At 29.8% G+C, this 14,605-nt stretch overlaps 1 protein-coding gene across 1 annotated transcript; it reads left to right on the top strand.

Annotated features, from left to right (window-relative positions):
- The first annotated feature begins 11,911 nt into the window (after positions 1 to 11,911).
- Positions 11,912 to 13,140, top strand: LOC111884246 (F-box protein VBF). The gene is made up of 2 exons (XM_023880557.3): positions 11,912 to 12,371; positions 12,490 to 13,140. Exons 1-2 carry the CDS (start codon positions 11,992 to 11,994, stop codon positions 12,947 to 12,949), a joined length of 840 nt encoding a protein of 279 aa, XP_023736325.1. The 5' UTR covers positions 11,912 to 11,991; the 3' UTR covers positions 12,950 to 13,140.
- Positions 13,141 to 14,605: the final 1,465 nt, after the last annotated feature.

The following is a 14,605-nucleotide window of genomic DNA, read 5'->3' as shown; positions in this document are numbered from 1 at the left end:
GAGCGTCGTAAATGCGCGTCGTCTCTCTTTATGACAGGGCCTTCCTTGACACGCATTTGCGCGTCGTCTGAGCCTTTTACGACACGCAATGAGCGTCGTAAAAGGCTGTTTTTCTAGTAGTGTGGTTGGTTTTACAGGTTTTCTTCTCCACATAGATGACATGAAAGCTCTAAAACCTTTGGTAAGCTGAAGTAAAGGTTTGCGATGTCATACATCCCTGTTTTTTCTTATTATTATATTGGATCCGGATGAAGTAACTGAAGTCAAGGTTTGTAGCTTCATACGTCCATGTTTTATTCCATCACTTCTGCCTAATGACATTGGAATGACCAAAAAAGAAGTAATAGATTACCCTTGGAACTGTTTCTCAAAGTGGCACTTCGAAGTTCCTGAATGGTGTGAAGGTATGTTTTCTTTTTTCATATAAATCGTTAAAATTACTCTTTCACATCATATAAAAGATGTATATGGCTTTAATTTCTATGCATATGGCACTTGAAGAGGCTATAGGCTATGTGGCTTCTGACGTACATTATTACTCTCATCATTGCATTTATCCAACCTACAATGATTCTCTTTAGGATTGAATTATGGGCCTATGGTTGTTTTAAGAATTCTAATCGCCAACATTGGTAAGAAATCCAACTCTTTTCATACAATTGTAAAGAAAATTGAAATTTGTTGCATAAATAAAGGATCAACCATGTGGATATATCTTTGTTCTTAATAAGTCATGATGAAGCTTATGGATTAAGAACCAAAATTACAAGAAATTTTTTTGAGCCAAAAATTACAAATTCAACTTGTACTCGGGGACCAAAAAGTTAATGACCTTCATATTTAAGAACCAAAATTGCAAGGAAAAACTCTTTTTTGTAATAATTCACTTCAATTGTTTCTGACAGATGAAAATTTCATAGCAAAACAAATGTACAAGAAAAAAAATAAGAAACTTCACATGGTGGAACGCAAGATATTTGGGTGGGGTATGTATTTATGATCATAATCATATATTTTAAACATTTTCAGATAGATATTACATTATAATTGTAATTCATAATCATATATATATATATATATATATATATATATATATATATATATATATATATAGATTTAGATGGGCATGATGATTCAAAATTATCAATCCCAGCTACTACTGTTGTTCTCCAATACATGCTCTCTCCAGCACAAATGAGGGTAATTTACTAAAATCTGGCGTGATATTAATTGTAGTATTAAAATAATAAAATCCATGAACTTACACAATCGGTTGACATTTGTCTGGCTTTTATTCAGATTAGATATTGTCATTTTTTTGTTTTATGTATAAATTTAGAGTTAAAAGTTTGTGTAGATTTCGGATACAAAGTATTTTGGTGCTCCTGTGATGCTCCATTGTTGTTGTACATTTCACTTATATCGATTTTAGTTTAACCTAATTAGTTGTTTTTATGTTTTCAGATTTCATTCTGTTAGAACTTTTGATGTGAACACCAAAACCGGAAATCCATTTGGAAGCATGAGGCAAACAGCTGAACAATCATCTCTTATGCTGACTGTTACATGGTAAATCAAATCACTATTTTTATAAACTTCATTCATGTAATACTTCAACATTATTAATCTTCTTTTTTCATACAGTTGGCTGTCATTCTTGCCTTTGAGATCACCAAAGGACCAAATATCCCTTCACCTTTGTGTCACAATGATTCATTTGTTGATTTCTAGGTAACTTTGGTGTATTCAACAGTTGATCATATTCGATCTCCCCAATTAAAATCAAGCTTTTTTATATAACTCTTTGATATGTTCTATTTTTTTGAAGCATCCAAAACACATACATATCTAACAGTGGCTCACTTTCAATTCTTTTTTAGATAAACTTAAACTGTATATATATTTTTAAATCTTGCCGGAGAGGGGATTATGATCGGATTTTTCATACCATCCGACCTTTGAAAATCATAATACAAAACCTTATGGTTGTTGCTATTTCTTTCATTTAGCCCAAATCTTAACATTGTCATTGAATGATGGATGAATAGGACCCTTGCTTTCATGAAATTTGTGCCAACATGCTCTTAGAGTTTGCTTTCCACTTTGCAGAATCTGTTTTGGTACTTTTTTTCTTATATTTAAGCACATATGTTTTTTTTTTATTTTGGCATATATCTTTCTTAAATACAGGCATCACAGTATGTTTTCAATTTATTTCTTTGTTATTATATGATAGTTTGATTCAGGTTTTAAATATGTTCAACAATTTAAGGTATTCTCATCAACAAATATAAAGAACAAATCTTTCAAAATAGGTATGGTGTTATAGTTTCTTGGATTTATTTATGGTCTGTTTGTGTTGTAGGCGGATGATTATGTTGAAGATTGTTAATAGGAAATTTTACAATATGTTGACTATTTAGCCCCTGCTTGCTGTTTTCAGGTGTGGTGCTGTTTTGGTGCTTCGTGTCCAAGGATTTCATCTCTTTTAATCCACCTTCATTTATTTTGGTTGTCTATACTCCCAACGTTGCTGGTGCAAGAAATGTGAATATACTTTCATTTATTTGTTTACTATTATTTTTCTATTTTGTTGGATTTGGATAAAAAAAGATTGGGTGATGCAGATGCAAAGCCTAACAGTTAATAACATTTACAAAGAACAAACAACGGAAAAAATTGACGCATCCGACCCCCGCAACGCGGGGTTCCCCACCTAGTTGTTATTATTAAAACAAAGTCTTTGTTTTAAGGTTTAATTATTTTGACATTTGAGTATTAAATCTTTTACGGGTAAAACCTCATTAAATTGGAATGACGACATGAAAAGAAAACGTAGAAAAAGATAATAATATTTTTTTATTAAAGTTGTTACGCACATTCTGGTTTTATATGATGAAATAATTATTGGTTGGCCGAAGGATACATATGTGTGATGGAACCAAAACAAACACATAAGATGTTTATAGGATTAAGCCTTAGAAAATAAATGTTTGTTAAACGTAGGGTGCATGTCTGCAGGTAGCATGACGACATCCGGTTAAGACTAACTTCAACAAGGTGAGTGTTTTTTCATGTTCTGTGGTTGCTTGCACATAAATGTTTATCATGTGTTTATTATATGGTTTTTATTTATTTATTGACAATATGTTTTATGATAAGTATGGTTGCGTGCAAATGTTATTTTGGACTAGTTATCTACTGTGTGTGTTTTTGGGTGTCATGTTTAGTGAGAACGGGTGGGGTATTTAATCGTCGTGAGCATGATGAATGTGTGTGATCGGCGGGGATGAGAATTGAGAATTATACTCATTTCCTTGATATTTAAAATACTTGAGTACAATGGATGATGAGTTGTCTCAGGAAGAAGGGGAATGAACCTTTGGTTCTTTCTCTGGATAATTAATCGCTCCCTAAAGTATGTCATCGGGTGATATGTTTTGTTATATGATTTATTGAACGTATATGATAAAAATATTTGTTTTTGGTTCAATTGATGGACATGTATGTGCAACACGAACTCACTAGGCCCTAGACTTACCCTTTTAGAAACTTTAAATGTGCGCAACCCTGGAAACTATTTAAAAAGTGACAGTAAGAAGGCTAGGGAGAATGATTGATCACCAAGACGACAGAGGATTTCCTCAAAGACGTAACACCCGAACCTCTTCGGTTGAAGACTATATTTTATTTTATTTTGCTTCCGCTGTAGTTTAGTCTGTAAGTAAGTTCTTAATTGATATTGGGAGATGCTGGAACGATTATTTGTTATATAATTTATATATGAAAATTAGGGTGTTACATTCTTTTTATTTAAAATTTTATAATTATTAAACATTACAAAACTCAAACCCATATTTAGTTTAAAAAAATAAAAAAATGAAAAAAAAATCAAAAAAGAAAAAGAAAATACCATCTTCAAGAATGTAGTAAAGATATTCAAAAACATATATATATATATATATATATATATATATATATATATATATATATATAAACGAAAAAATAAAAAAATGAAAAAAAGATAACAACATTTAAACCGAACATATATCTATTTAAGAAAAAACAATTAAAAAAATAAAAGAAAATAAATGAAAAAGAATAGGAAAACCTATTTAAATGACGTTCGATAGAACGTTCCTCGCACATGATTATTCTTTTGAGTCCGTATTATGTTCCATGCATATGCGCCGTGTGCGAACTCTTCACGACCAACTAAATGGGTTTAGCGTTTGTGCCTTTGAGGAAATCTATACTAATAAATAAAACCCATTTTCTGCCACATGTCATGTCCTCATTGATTTGGACACATGGCATTTTAATAGATTTTTAGAATTTATTTATTTCCACATGTAATTTTCTGATTTGTTCACATATCATAACTTATTTCGGTTATAATATTGAGAGAAATAAATGCTTCCTTGAAATTGATATATTTATAATGTAATAAATGTCATAATTAATGAGAGCTCTTAAATTGATATTGATATTAAATTTTTATTTTTAATAAACTCGTGTATTACACGGGTCTTACACCTAGTGATTACTAAAGAATAGTTTCGCGGTTCCTACCAATTTTTGGATTTCTACCGGATCTGGACCCTATATATATATATATATATATATATATATATATATATATATATATATATATATATATATATATAGGGTTAAATTCATGTGAGATGTCCTAATTTAGTGAGATCGTGAAACGTAATCCTAGTCACTCGTTTTATAGATAAAAAACATTTTTAAAATGCAAAATAATTGAAAATTTTTTATTTTTTTAAATATTATTTTCGTCACTTATGTTTTCCAAAAAAAAAATTACTGTTTTTTTAGGTATTCTAATAGAATATTAGAATATCTTAGTTAAATATTAGAATATTTTACATATCTGACAAATCTAGTTGAATATTCTAATATTATAAAACTCACATTAGAATATTTACAGTGTAGTATTCTATTATAATATTTAATGTATTTTCAAAAAAACGGTAATTTTTATTTATATATTTATTTAATTATTTTTTTTTATTTTTTTAGGTAAATAAAATGATGAAAATAATAATTAAAAAAACAATTTTCAGATTTCTCATTTTATTTTTTTCATTTTAAAATTATTTTTAAATTGTCTTTCACGGTTTTATAAAATTAACATGGTCTCAAATAAACCTGAATATATATATATATATATATATATATATATATATATATATATATATATATATATATATATATATATATATATATATATATATATATATATATATATATATATATATATATATATATATATATATGATACACGACAATATTTACTACATGTAAAATCATACATTATATGTATTTGGACAAAAAACTTTAATGAAAACTTTGACGCAAAAGTGAATTGCTAATGATTGTTAATTAATGAATGATGATTAAATAAGCAATAATTTGTTCACAAAAACTTTTTTGTTTTACCTTCATATTTATATAGTGTATGTAGTAATATAGTGACATATGTGTATAAGCACTAACTTGAAAGTATATATACACGACAATGTATACATGTAAAATCAATGCGTTATATGTATTTGGACAAAAACACTTTAATGAAAACTTTGACGCAAAAGGGAATTGCTAATGATTGTTGAGTAACGAATGATGATTAAATAAAGAATAATTTGTTCACAAAAACTTTTTTTGTTTTACCTTAATATTTATATAGTGTATGCAGTAATATAGTGACATATGTGTATGAGCACTAACTTGAAAGAATATGTACATCCCTCCATGTAACCACAAATAGACCTACTAAAAGTATAGTTTACTATATATATAAAATTATAATTCGTATTTTTATTAATAACAACCTTTTTTCACATTTTGTAGTAAAATACTTTCCAATAAATTTTTCCATCCCTCTAACTAATTAATATGTGAATACATACACAAAACAATAAGAGTCATAGTATTAGTTTCTTTGGTTTTTTGTTTTGAACAGTTGATATCATTAATGAATACTAGCAAGAAACTAGTATAGGATTACAAAAACTAAATAAATAATTAAACTAAAAAAAAGACTAAAAGAAAATACAAACAACTTGCATAAGGAAAAGGAAAACCGGAGTGTCACATCATCGCACATATGCTACAAAAGATATCAATCACTAACACACAATTTCACATTAGTTTTAATTAAATTTAATTCAAAAACATTAAAAACATGTATTTTTTTAAAACCAATTTTTTCATTCAATTAAAATTAGACAACTAAAAAACCATAAAAATACCAAAAAAAAAAAATTAACCAACACTGATCAATAAATTATAAGTATATATAGTTCAGTACATATCGATGGAAGACAAACGGGTAACAAGCTGGACCGTTGGCCCAACTAATTCTTTTTAAAATATCTGTGGATCTAGGAGATATAACATTAAAATGCATGAACCGTTGAACTCTGTTGAGGAGCCCCACCACCTCTTGTGCGAGAAAAATCAAATGTATCAAATGCAAAATGTACAAACATATGATGATTTCTATACATGCATTCTCGTGCTTTGCTACTTTGCACACAACGGCTTTCAAAGCAACATGCTCTGCTGTGAAGCCCCCGCTCCTTAACCTGACGAGAGGAGAGACCCCAGTAAGATCCACACAAGTGTCATTCCCTCCTACACATTCAAAGACCAAAATGTCACCCAACTTGAGTTTGGATCGTCCATCCTACGGATCTGTCAAATATAAATAAAAATAACTACTCTTTATTCCTATATTTTATTGCTCTTTTTTTTTGTTGGGGTGGCGGTGAAAGTTATGTTTTTGATACAAAATCTGGCGAATGAGGGTGTTGTGAAACTTGTGGTTTGAAAGGTATTTGACATTCGAAACCGGATTGAAATTGTAGTTGGTAGGGTTGTTGATAGGGCGAGATGGTTTGGTATTGTTGTTGAAAACTTGTATTTGTTGGATAGGGAAAACCGGTTTGAAGAAAATTCATAAAACCAACTTGAGGCGATTCAATGCTCGGGTGTTAGCAGAAAGTTGTATCTAACACAAAAGCGTTATCGGGTTTACGGTTTCGATAGTTTGGGGGGGGGGGTAGTTTGATTGGAATCCATGCTTTTTGGTTGTAAAGAAAGCTATGTATGTAATGTAAATATAGAAACAAAATAATAGTGTAAATAATAAGTTTGTGCATTTTGCTATTTATATAGGTAAATACCTGTTTTAAAAAAATTAAATTTATCAAAAAACATGACATTAAACCGCTAGTTAACGGGCAAATTCTTCAAACGTCTACCACTGACGATTGTTACTCTTGATAGGAACCATAATGGTCCACGACCATGACCCACAACGATTGTGTAAAACACGTGGACCAACCCGTTGCTACTCGACGAGTAGGGCAACCACGTCGAGTAGACCTCGGAAACAAAAAAATTCTTATTTAAAACAATACCTGAGAATCGGGGTGTTACAATATATATATATATATATATATATATATATATATATATATATATATATATATATATATATATATATATATAGTTCTATGGAAAACAAATAACTAGGGCAACATTTACCGAAACCCATAATCAAATAACACGTGTCCATTTCTTTATTTACAAGTAATGTATTGTGGAAGTGATGTGTTGTCATATTTTCATTGGTTCAAATATGTGTTGTCTTAATCATTCATTTTCCATATAACTCTTCCCTATATATATATATATATATATATATATATATATATATATATATATATATATATATATATATATATATATATATATATATATATATATATATATATATATATATATATATATATATATATATATTCCGGTTCCGGTGAGGACTTTTTTTTAAAGTGAGTACTCGTGAGGACACCTAAAAAAATTGAAAAAAATCTTTAAAAAAAATACAAATCATAGAAAAAATTCTTTATCATTAAAATTGAATCACGAATCAAAAAAATTGAATCACGGATTATAAAAATGATTCATGCTTCAATTTTAATGATTCAAAAAATCTTATCCAAAATTTTTTTCTCTGATATAGTATTATGGTCAATTTTATGATTTGTATTTTTTTTAGATATTTTTTCAATTTTTTTAAGATGTCCTCACAAATTCTCACTTTAAAAAAAGTTCTCATCCGATATTTTTTTTTCTGTATATATATATATATATATATATATATATATATATATATATATATATATATATATATATATATATATATAAAATCAGTGCATTATATGTATTTGGACAAAAACACTTTAATGAAAACTTTGACGCAAAAGTGAATTGCTAATGATCGATAATTAACGAGTGATGATTAAATAAACAGTACAGTAATTTGTTCACAAAAAGTTTTTTGTTGTACCTTCATATTTATATAGTACTGTATGTAGTAATATAGTGACATATGTGTATAAGCACCAACTTGAAAGAATATATACACGACAATATATACTACATGTAAAATCAATGCATTATATGTATTTGGACAAAAACACTGTAATGGAAACTTTGACGCAAAAGGGAATTGCTAATGATTGTTACTTAACGAATTGTGATTAAATAAACAATAATTTGTTCACAAACACTTTTTTGTTTTACCTTCATATGTATATAGTGTATGCAGTAATATATTGACATATGTGTATAAGCACTAACTTGAAAGAATATGTACATCCCTCCATCTAACCACAAATACACCTATTAAAAGTATTGTTTAATTAATATATAAAATGATAATACGTATTTTTGTTCTTTATTAATAACAACCTTTTTTCACATTTTGTAGTAAATACTTTCCAATAATATTTTTCCATCCCTCTAACTAATTAATATGTGCATACATACACAACAATAAGAGTCATAGTCTTGTGCTAGCAAGAAAGTAACACAAGATTACAAATAAATAAATAAATAAACTAAAAAAATAAAAAAAAACTAGAAAAATGGAGAATTTCATATATATATTCTTTTTAAACATCAAAATATCATATTTATCGAACTTAATTTCTAAATATCATATTTACTTTCATAAAAATTTTAAATATCAAATTTACCCTTCATAAAATTTCAAAATATCATATATGTCCTTTTTAAACATCAAAATATCATATATATGCCCTTCTTAAATATCAAAATATCGTGTGTGTATATATATATATATATATATATATATATATATATATATATATATATATATATATATATATATACTTTTTAAACATCAAAATATCAATGGTAATATCTAAAATATCATCTATCTATAACATTATAATAATCAACAACAATAAAAACTAAACAATCAAAATATACATTATATAGAGAGGGTTGAGATGAATCTTTTTGTTTGTCAACAAGGCGACATTACAACAATTTAAAAGTTCACATTGCATTATCTTAGACGTAAGAATAATACGGTTAAAGTTTTTAATTATTATAATAATTCTAAGGTATAAAAATGATTATAAAATTTTAAAAACAGTATAAAAAGGATTTTGGTAAATATGATGTTTTGAAGGTTTGTAAAAGATAAATATGATATTGAGAAATTAAGCTGGACAAATATGATATTTTGATGTTTAAGGACATATATAAAATTTCCCCTTAAAAAATACAAACGACTTGCAAAAGGAAAAGGAAAACTGAGGTTGTCACATCATCACCACATTCTACCATTAAAATCATATGATATCAATCACTAACACATAATTTCACACATTTTTTAATTAAAGTTAATTCAAAAACATTAAAAACATGTAATTGTTTTTTAAAACCAATTTTTTCATTAAATTAAAATCTGACAACTAAAAAAACCATAAAATACAAAAAAAAAACAACAACATTGATCGATAAATTATAAGTATATATAGTTCAATACATATCGATGGAAAGTAAACAGACAACAAGCCACACTGCTAGCCTTTTTTGGATGGAAAAACTAGTTTTTTTGAAAACATTTATGGATCTAGGAGATAAAACATTAAAATACATTACCTGTTGGACTCTTTTGAAGAGCTCCACCACCTCTGGTATGAGAAAACCAAATATATCAAATGCAAAATATACAAACACATGTTCATTTTCTATACATGCATTATCGTGCTTGCCACTTTGCACACAACGACTTTCAAAGCGGCATGCCTTGCTGTGAAACCCCCGCTCCTCGACCTGACGAGATGAGAGACCCCAGTAAAATCCATACAAATGTGCTTCCCTTCTATCCATCCAAAGACCAAAATGTCAGCCGGCCTGAGTGTGGATTGTCACTCCTGCAGGTCCGTCCAATATAAATAAAAAAACTACTCTTTATTCCTATTATTTATCACTCTTTTTTGGTTGGGGTGGCGGTGAAAATTGTGTTTTCGATAGAAAATCTGGCGAATGAGGGTGTTGTGAAAGTTGTGGTTGGAAACGTTTTTTTGTATTCGAAATCGTATTGAAATTATTGTTGGTAGGGCGAGATGGTTTGATATTGTTGTTGAAAATTTATATATTTGTTGGATATATAGGAGAACTGGTTGGGAGCAAATTTATAAAACAACATTGAGGTGATTCAATACTCGGGTGTTAGCAGAGACTAGTATCTAACACAAAAGCTTTATCGGGTTTACGGTTTCGATAGTTAGGGGGGGGGGGAGGGGGGGGAGGGGAAGAAAGCTATGTGTGTAATATAGATGAAAATTATGGTGTAAAAAATGAGGTTGTGCATTTTGCTATTTATATAGGTAAATGTTTGTTTAAAAAAATTGAATTTATAAAAAAAATGACATTAAACCGCTAGTCAACAGGCAAATTCTTCAAACGTCTCCCATTGGCCGTTGTTACTCATGATAGGAAACACAATGGTCCACGACCATGACCCACAAGGAGACACCAAAATGGTGTTCATTTTTGTGGTTCCTGGCCACGTAAACCACAATGAGACTCGTGCAGTGGTGAAGCCAGAAATTTTAATATGGGGTACAAACATAATTGAAATTTAAAATAATATTTGAACAATCAAAGTATGGGTAAAAACATGAAGCCTCTTATAATTGTATTTTTTAACAAAAGTTGTCGAATGGATGGTGGAATACAGATCTCGCTGTTGTCTCTAAACTCTCAGCAATCACTTCGATTCATTAGAAGAAAAAAAAAACAAACAACAAAATTGAATGTTTCGAGCTAGGGGTGCAAGGTAGTTAGGCTTACTTATATGTAGAAAATTAATATCTAAAGTTTAATATATAAAATTTATTTTGGGGGTACAACTGTACCCAACGCCTCCATCTAACTCCGCCTGTACCCAACGCCTCCATCTAACTCCGCCTCTAAACTTGTGATATCATTGAAGATGGTCTTATAGGTAGGAAGTATGTAGACCGGAGGTTAAAAAGGGTATAAATAAGGAGCAACTCATTTGCCCTTTCGAAAAAAAAAAGTTAAATAAATAATTAAAACCCAAGAAAAGATATGTGCCAACTTTTATGCCATTGATAAATTAATAGCTATCTTACATCTATCTCGAAAGTCGTTAGGAAATAGCAAAGGCATCGGGCCTTCAATTAACGCGGTACCGATAGCTTCCAAAATCCAAAACGACCATGTTACTTTCAGTTGACCTTAAGTTATACAAATAACGATTTACCTTTTCGTATTTCCAGAATAAATAGAATATTATTTTTAAATATATCCAAAAAGACTTTTATCCCTCTCTAGTATGTATGACCCGCATCATTGATTAAATCCCATTCAAACTCAATAAAGTACAGCGTCCGTATTTCGCAACCTACAACTTGCTAAAGACATACTGCCCGCATCCAGTCAACACTCAACCACACCACTTGCTTCCCGGAAACAACCATCCTTTTGAATCCACTTGATCTCACTCGCTATATAGCCTTCTTTAAAACCCATCACATATTCACACATAAACTCACGCTTCACTTCATCTTCATCATTCTCACTAAATCAAGAAATCTTAGAAACCTTAAAATGGCCAACAGATTGAACATGTTGCCCGAAGACTGTGTTTTCACTATTCTATCTCTGACTTCTCCAGCAGATGCATGCCGAGTAATACTTGCATCTTCTTCATTGAGATCGGCTGCTGAATCAGACATTGTTTGGGGCAGATTCTTGCCATCTGATCTTGCTTATATTCTCTCAAGAACACACTCTCAAATCAACTTCTCTTCTATGAAAGAACTCTATTTCCAGCTTTGTGATTCCGTTCTCATAGATGGTGGAAGAAAGAGCTTCTCTTTGAACAAAATAAGTGGAAGAAAGAGCTTTGTTCTATCCTCAAGAGCACTTTCCATTTATTTAAGCAATGAACAAAACCACTGGACCTGGTCAACACATTCTGCATCGAGGTTAGTTAATTTTCATTCAAAGTATTACTATTAATAAACAATAATTAATGTACAATCGACATTCAAAATCCTCTGAAAACATATGCTAACTTACATTTAATTTTCATGAATTATACAGATTTTCTGAGGTCATAGAGCTTAAAAGTATATCAAGCATCGATATTGAAGGAAGAATAAGCACCCAAGATTTATCTCCGAATACCACATACAGTGCCTATCTAATCATTCAAGTTTCAGATCGTGCATTTGGGTTGGACTCTATTGCATCTGAGATATCAGTTTCCATGAACGAATGCTCAGTTTCCAACACTGCGTATTTATGCCCTCTAGATGAAAGAAAACAACTACTCGGATCTTTGTTATATATGAACAGGAGGCGAATGATGGAGAAGCTAGTGGTGGAAGGAGATGGCCAACGTCCAAGCAAGAGAGAAGATGGATGGATGGAAATTGAACTTGGAGAATTCTTTGTTGGAGAAGAAGGTGAGGAGGTGATAATGAAATTAATGGAAGTGAAGGGCTATCAACTAAAGGGAGGACTTATCATTGAAGGAATTGAAGTTAGGCCTAAATGTTAATACCCAAGTTCTTTCATAATATTTTCTAACAATACCTAAAAAAATCAATTTTTTAAAGAATTCAATTGTAAGTAGAAAGTAATATTTTTTTATTATTTTTTGAAGATGTGATTTTTTTTTATTCAAGGAGAAACAATGTACTGTTAGCCATGTGGTTATTAACCACGTATCAATAGTGAGAAATTGGTAAATCACTTGTGTAAATGCAATTTTAAAGCACGTTTTTAGATAACTATACCCTAGATACAACCACTAGAAAAGAAAGCACTTTTAGCAACAGAGTTTGCGCCAGACCAAACCCGGGACTAAATAGCAAGGGGTTATGTGATTGATCGGGCAAAACACACATGTGGCTAACTTAGACGATTAATTACTTACGCAAACTAATAATTTAAAAATTCTCTGTTAATGAGTAAAACAATAACATTTTGGAAAGTAAATGGTATAAGGATAATCCGTCTTAGCGATGAGCTATTGACATATGTACAATTTCATAGATTTTATAGATAACAAATTAGTAGGTACAGACGGATTGTCGACATGTATATCATTTGAATAGATTTTTATGTCTATACCTACTTACAATAATAATAATAATAATAATAATAATAATAATAATAATAATAATATTTATTATTATTATTATTATTATTATTATTATTATTATGTAATTATGTAAGGAAATTTTAATTGAGAATACAAAAAGTTGAGAATCCGATAATGAGCTCCAATGGTAAATGCAATATTCATATATTAATATAAAATTATATGAATATATGAATATTACATGATATATTTATATATAATTATTCATATATGATTTAATTATATATGAGTATTAATTTATGTCATTCATAAATGATTATTCATATATGATTATGGAGGTTGGTGGCAGAGGTGGGGTGGTGGCAGTGATGGTAGTGGTGGTGACGGTGACCGTGGCGGCGGTGGTAATAGTAGAGGTAGTGAATGTGGTAGTGGTGGAAGTGATGGTGGCGGAGGTAATGTTGGTGGTCGTGGTGATGGTAGATGTGGCAGTGGTGGTGGTGGCGGTGGCGGGTGTGATTGTGGTGGAGGTGACACTAGAGGTTGTAGTAGTAAGGGAGGTGGCGGAGAAGAAAGAAAGTGATGGCGTCGGCATGCTGAAGCGCTAGAGCGGAAATGAAGAAATGTGTGGTCCATATTCCATCTTCCATTTTAAACCTTTTGTTCATACTCAAATGAACTTATATTTGTATGTGTGTGTATATTTATGTGTACGTGTATATGATTGTGTGTATGTATAACCATGTGACAATGTGTATGTACATGTGTGCTTGCATATATATATATATATATATATATATATATATATATATATATATATATATATATATATATATATATATATATGTGTGTGTGTGTGTGTGTGTGTGTGTGTGTGTGCGCGCGCACACACACACACGCTTGTGTGTGTGTTTGTTTGTATATGTTTGTGTGTGTTGTTGGGTTTTATTAGAAAAACAATTAAAATAAACTATGAGTTTAGCAACGAAGGATTTTAAAAGGAATAAACTTAAAACAATTTTAACCCATCAATGACCAATTTGCAAAATATGGAAAGATTAAAACAACTATAGGAAGAAAAGAACCACAACCTTTAAAGACTTCGTTTCT

This window comes from Lactuca sativa, chromosome 7, assembly GCF_002870075.4.
Source record: "Lactuca sativa cultivar Salinas chromosome 7, Lsat_Salinas_v11, whole genome shotgun sequence".
In the NCBI taxonomy this organism is placed as follows: domain Eukaryota; kingdom Viridiplantae; phylum Streptophyta; class Magnoliopsida; order Asterales; family Asteraceae; genus Lactuca; species Lactuca sativa.
This window is presented reverse-complemented; position numbering and strand designations above follow the sequence as displayed.

What these genes read in the sequence shown, in the direction of transcription:
- LOC111884246 (XM_023880557.3), top strand. Translation starts at nt 11,992, where the DNA reads ATGGCCAACAGATTGAACATGTTGCCCGAAGACTGTGTTTTCACTATT. An exon ending in TCAACACATTCTGCATCGAG is followed by an intron (nt 12,372 to 12,489) that starts GTTAGTTAATTT and finishes TGAATTATACAG; the next exon opens with ATTTTCTGAGGTCATAGAGC.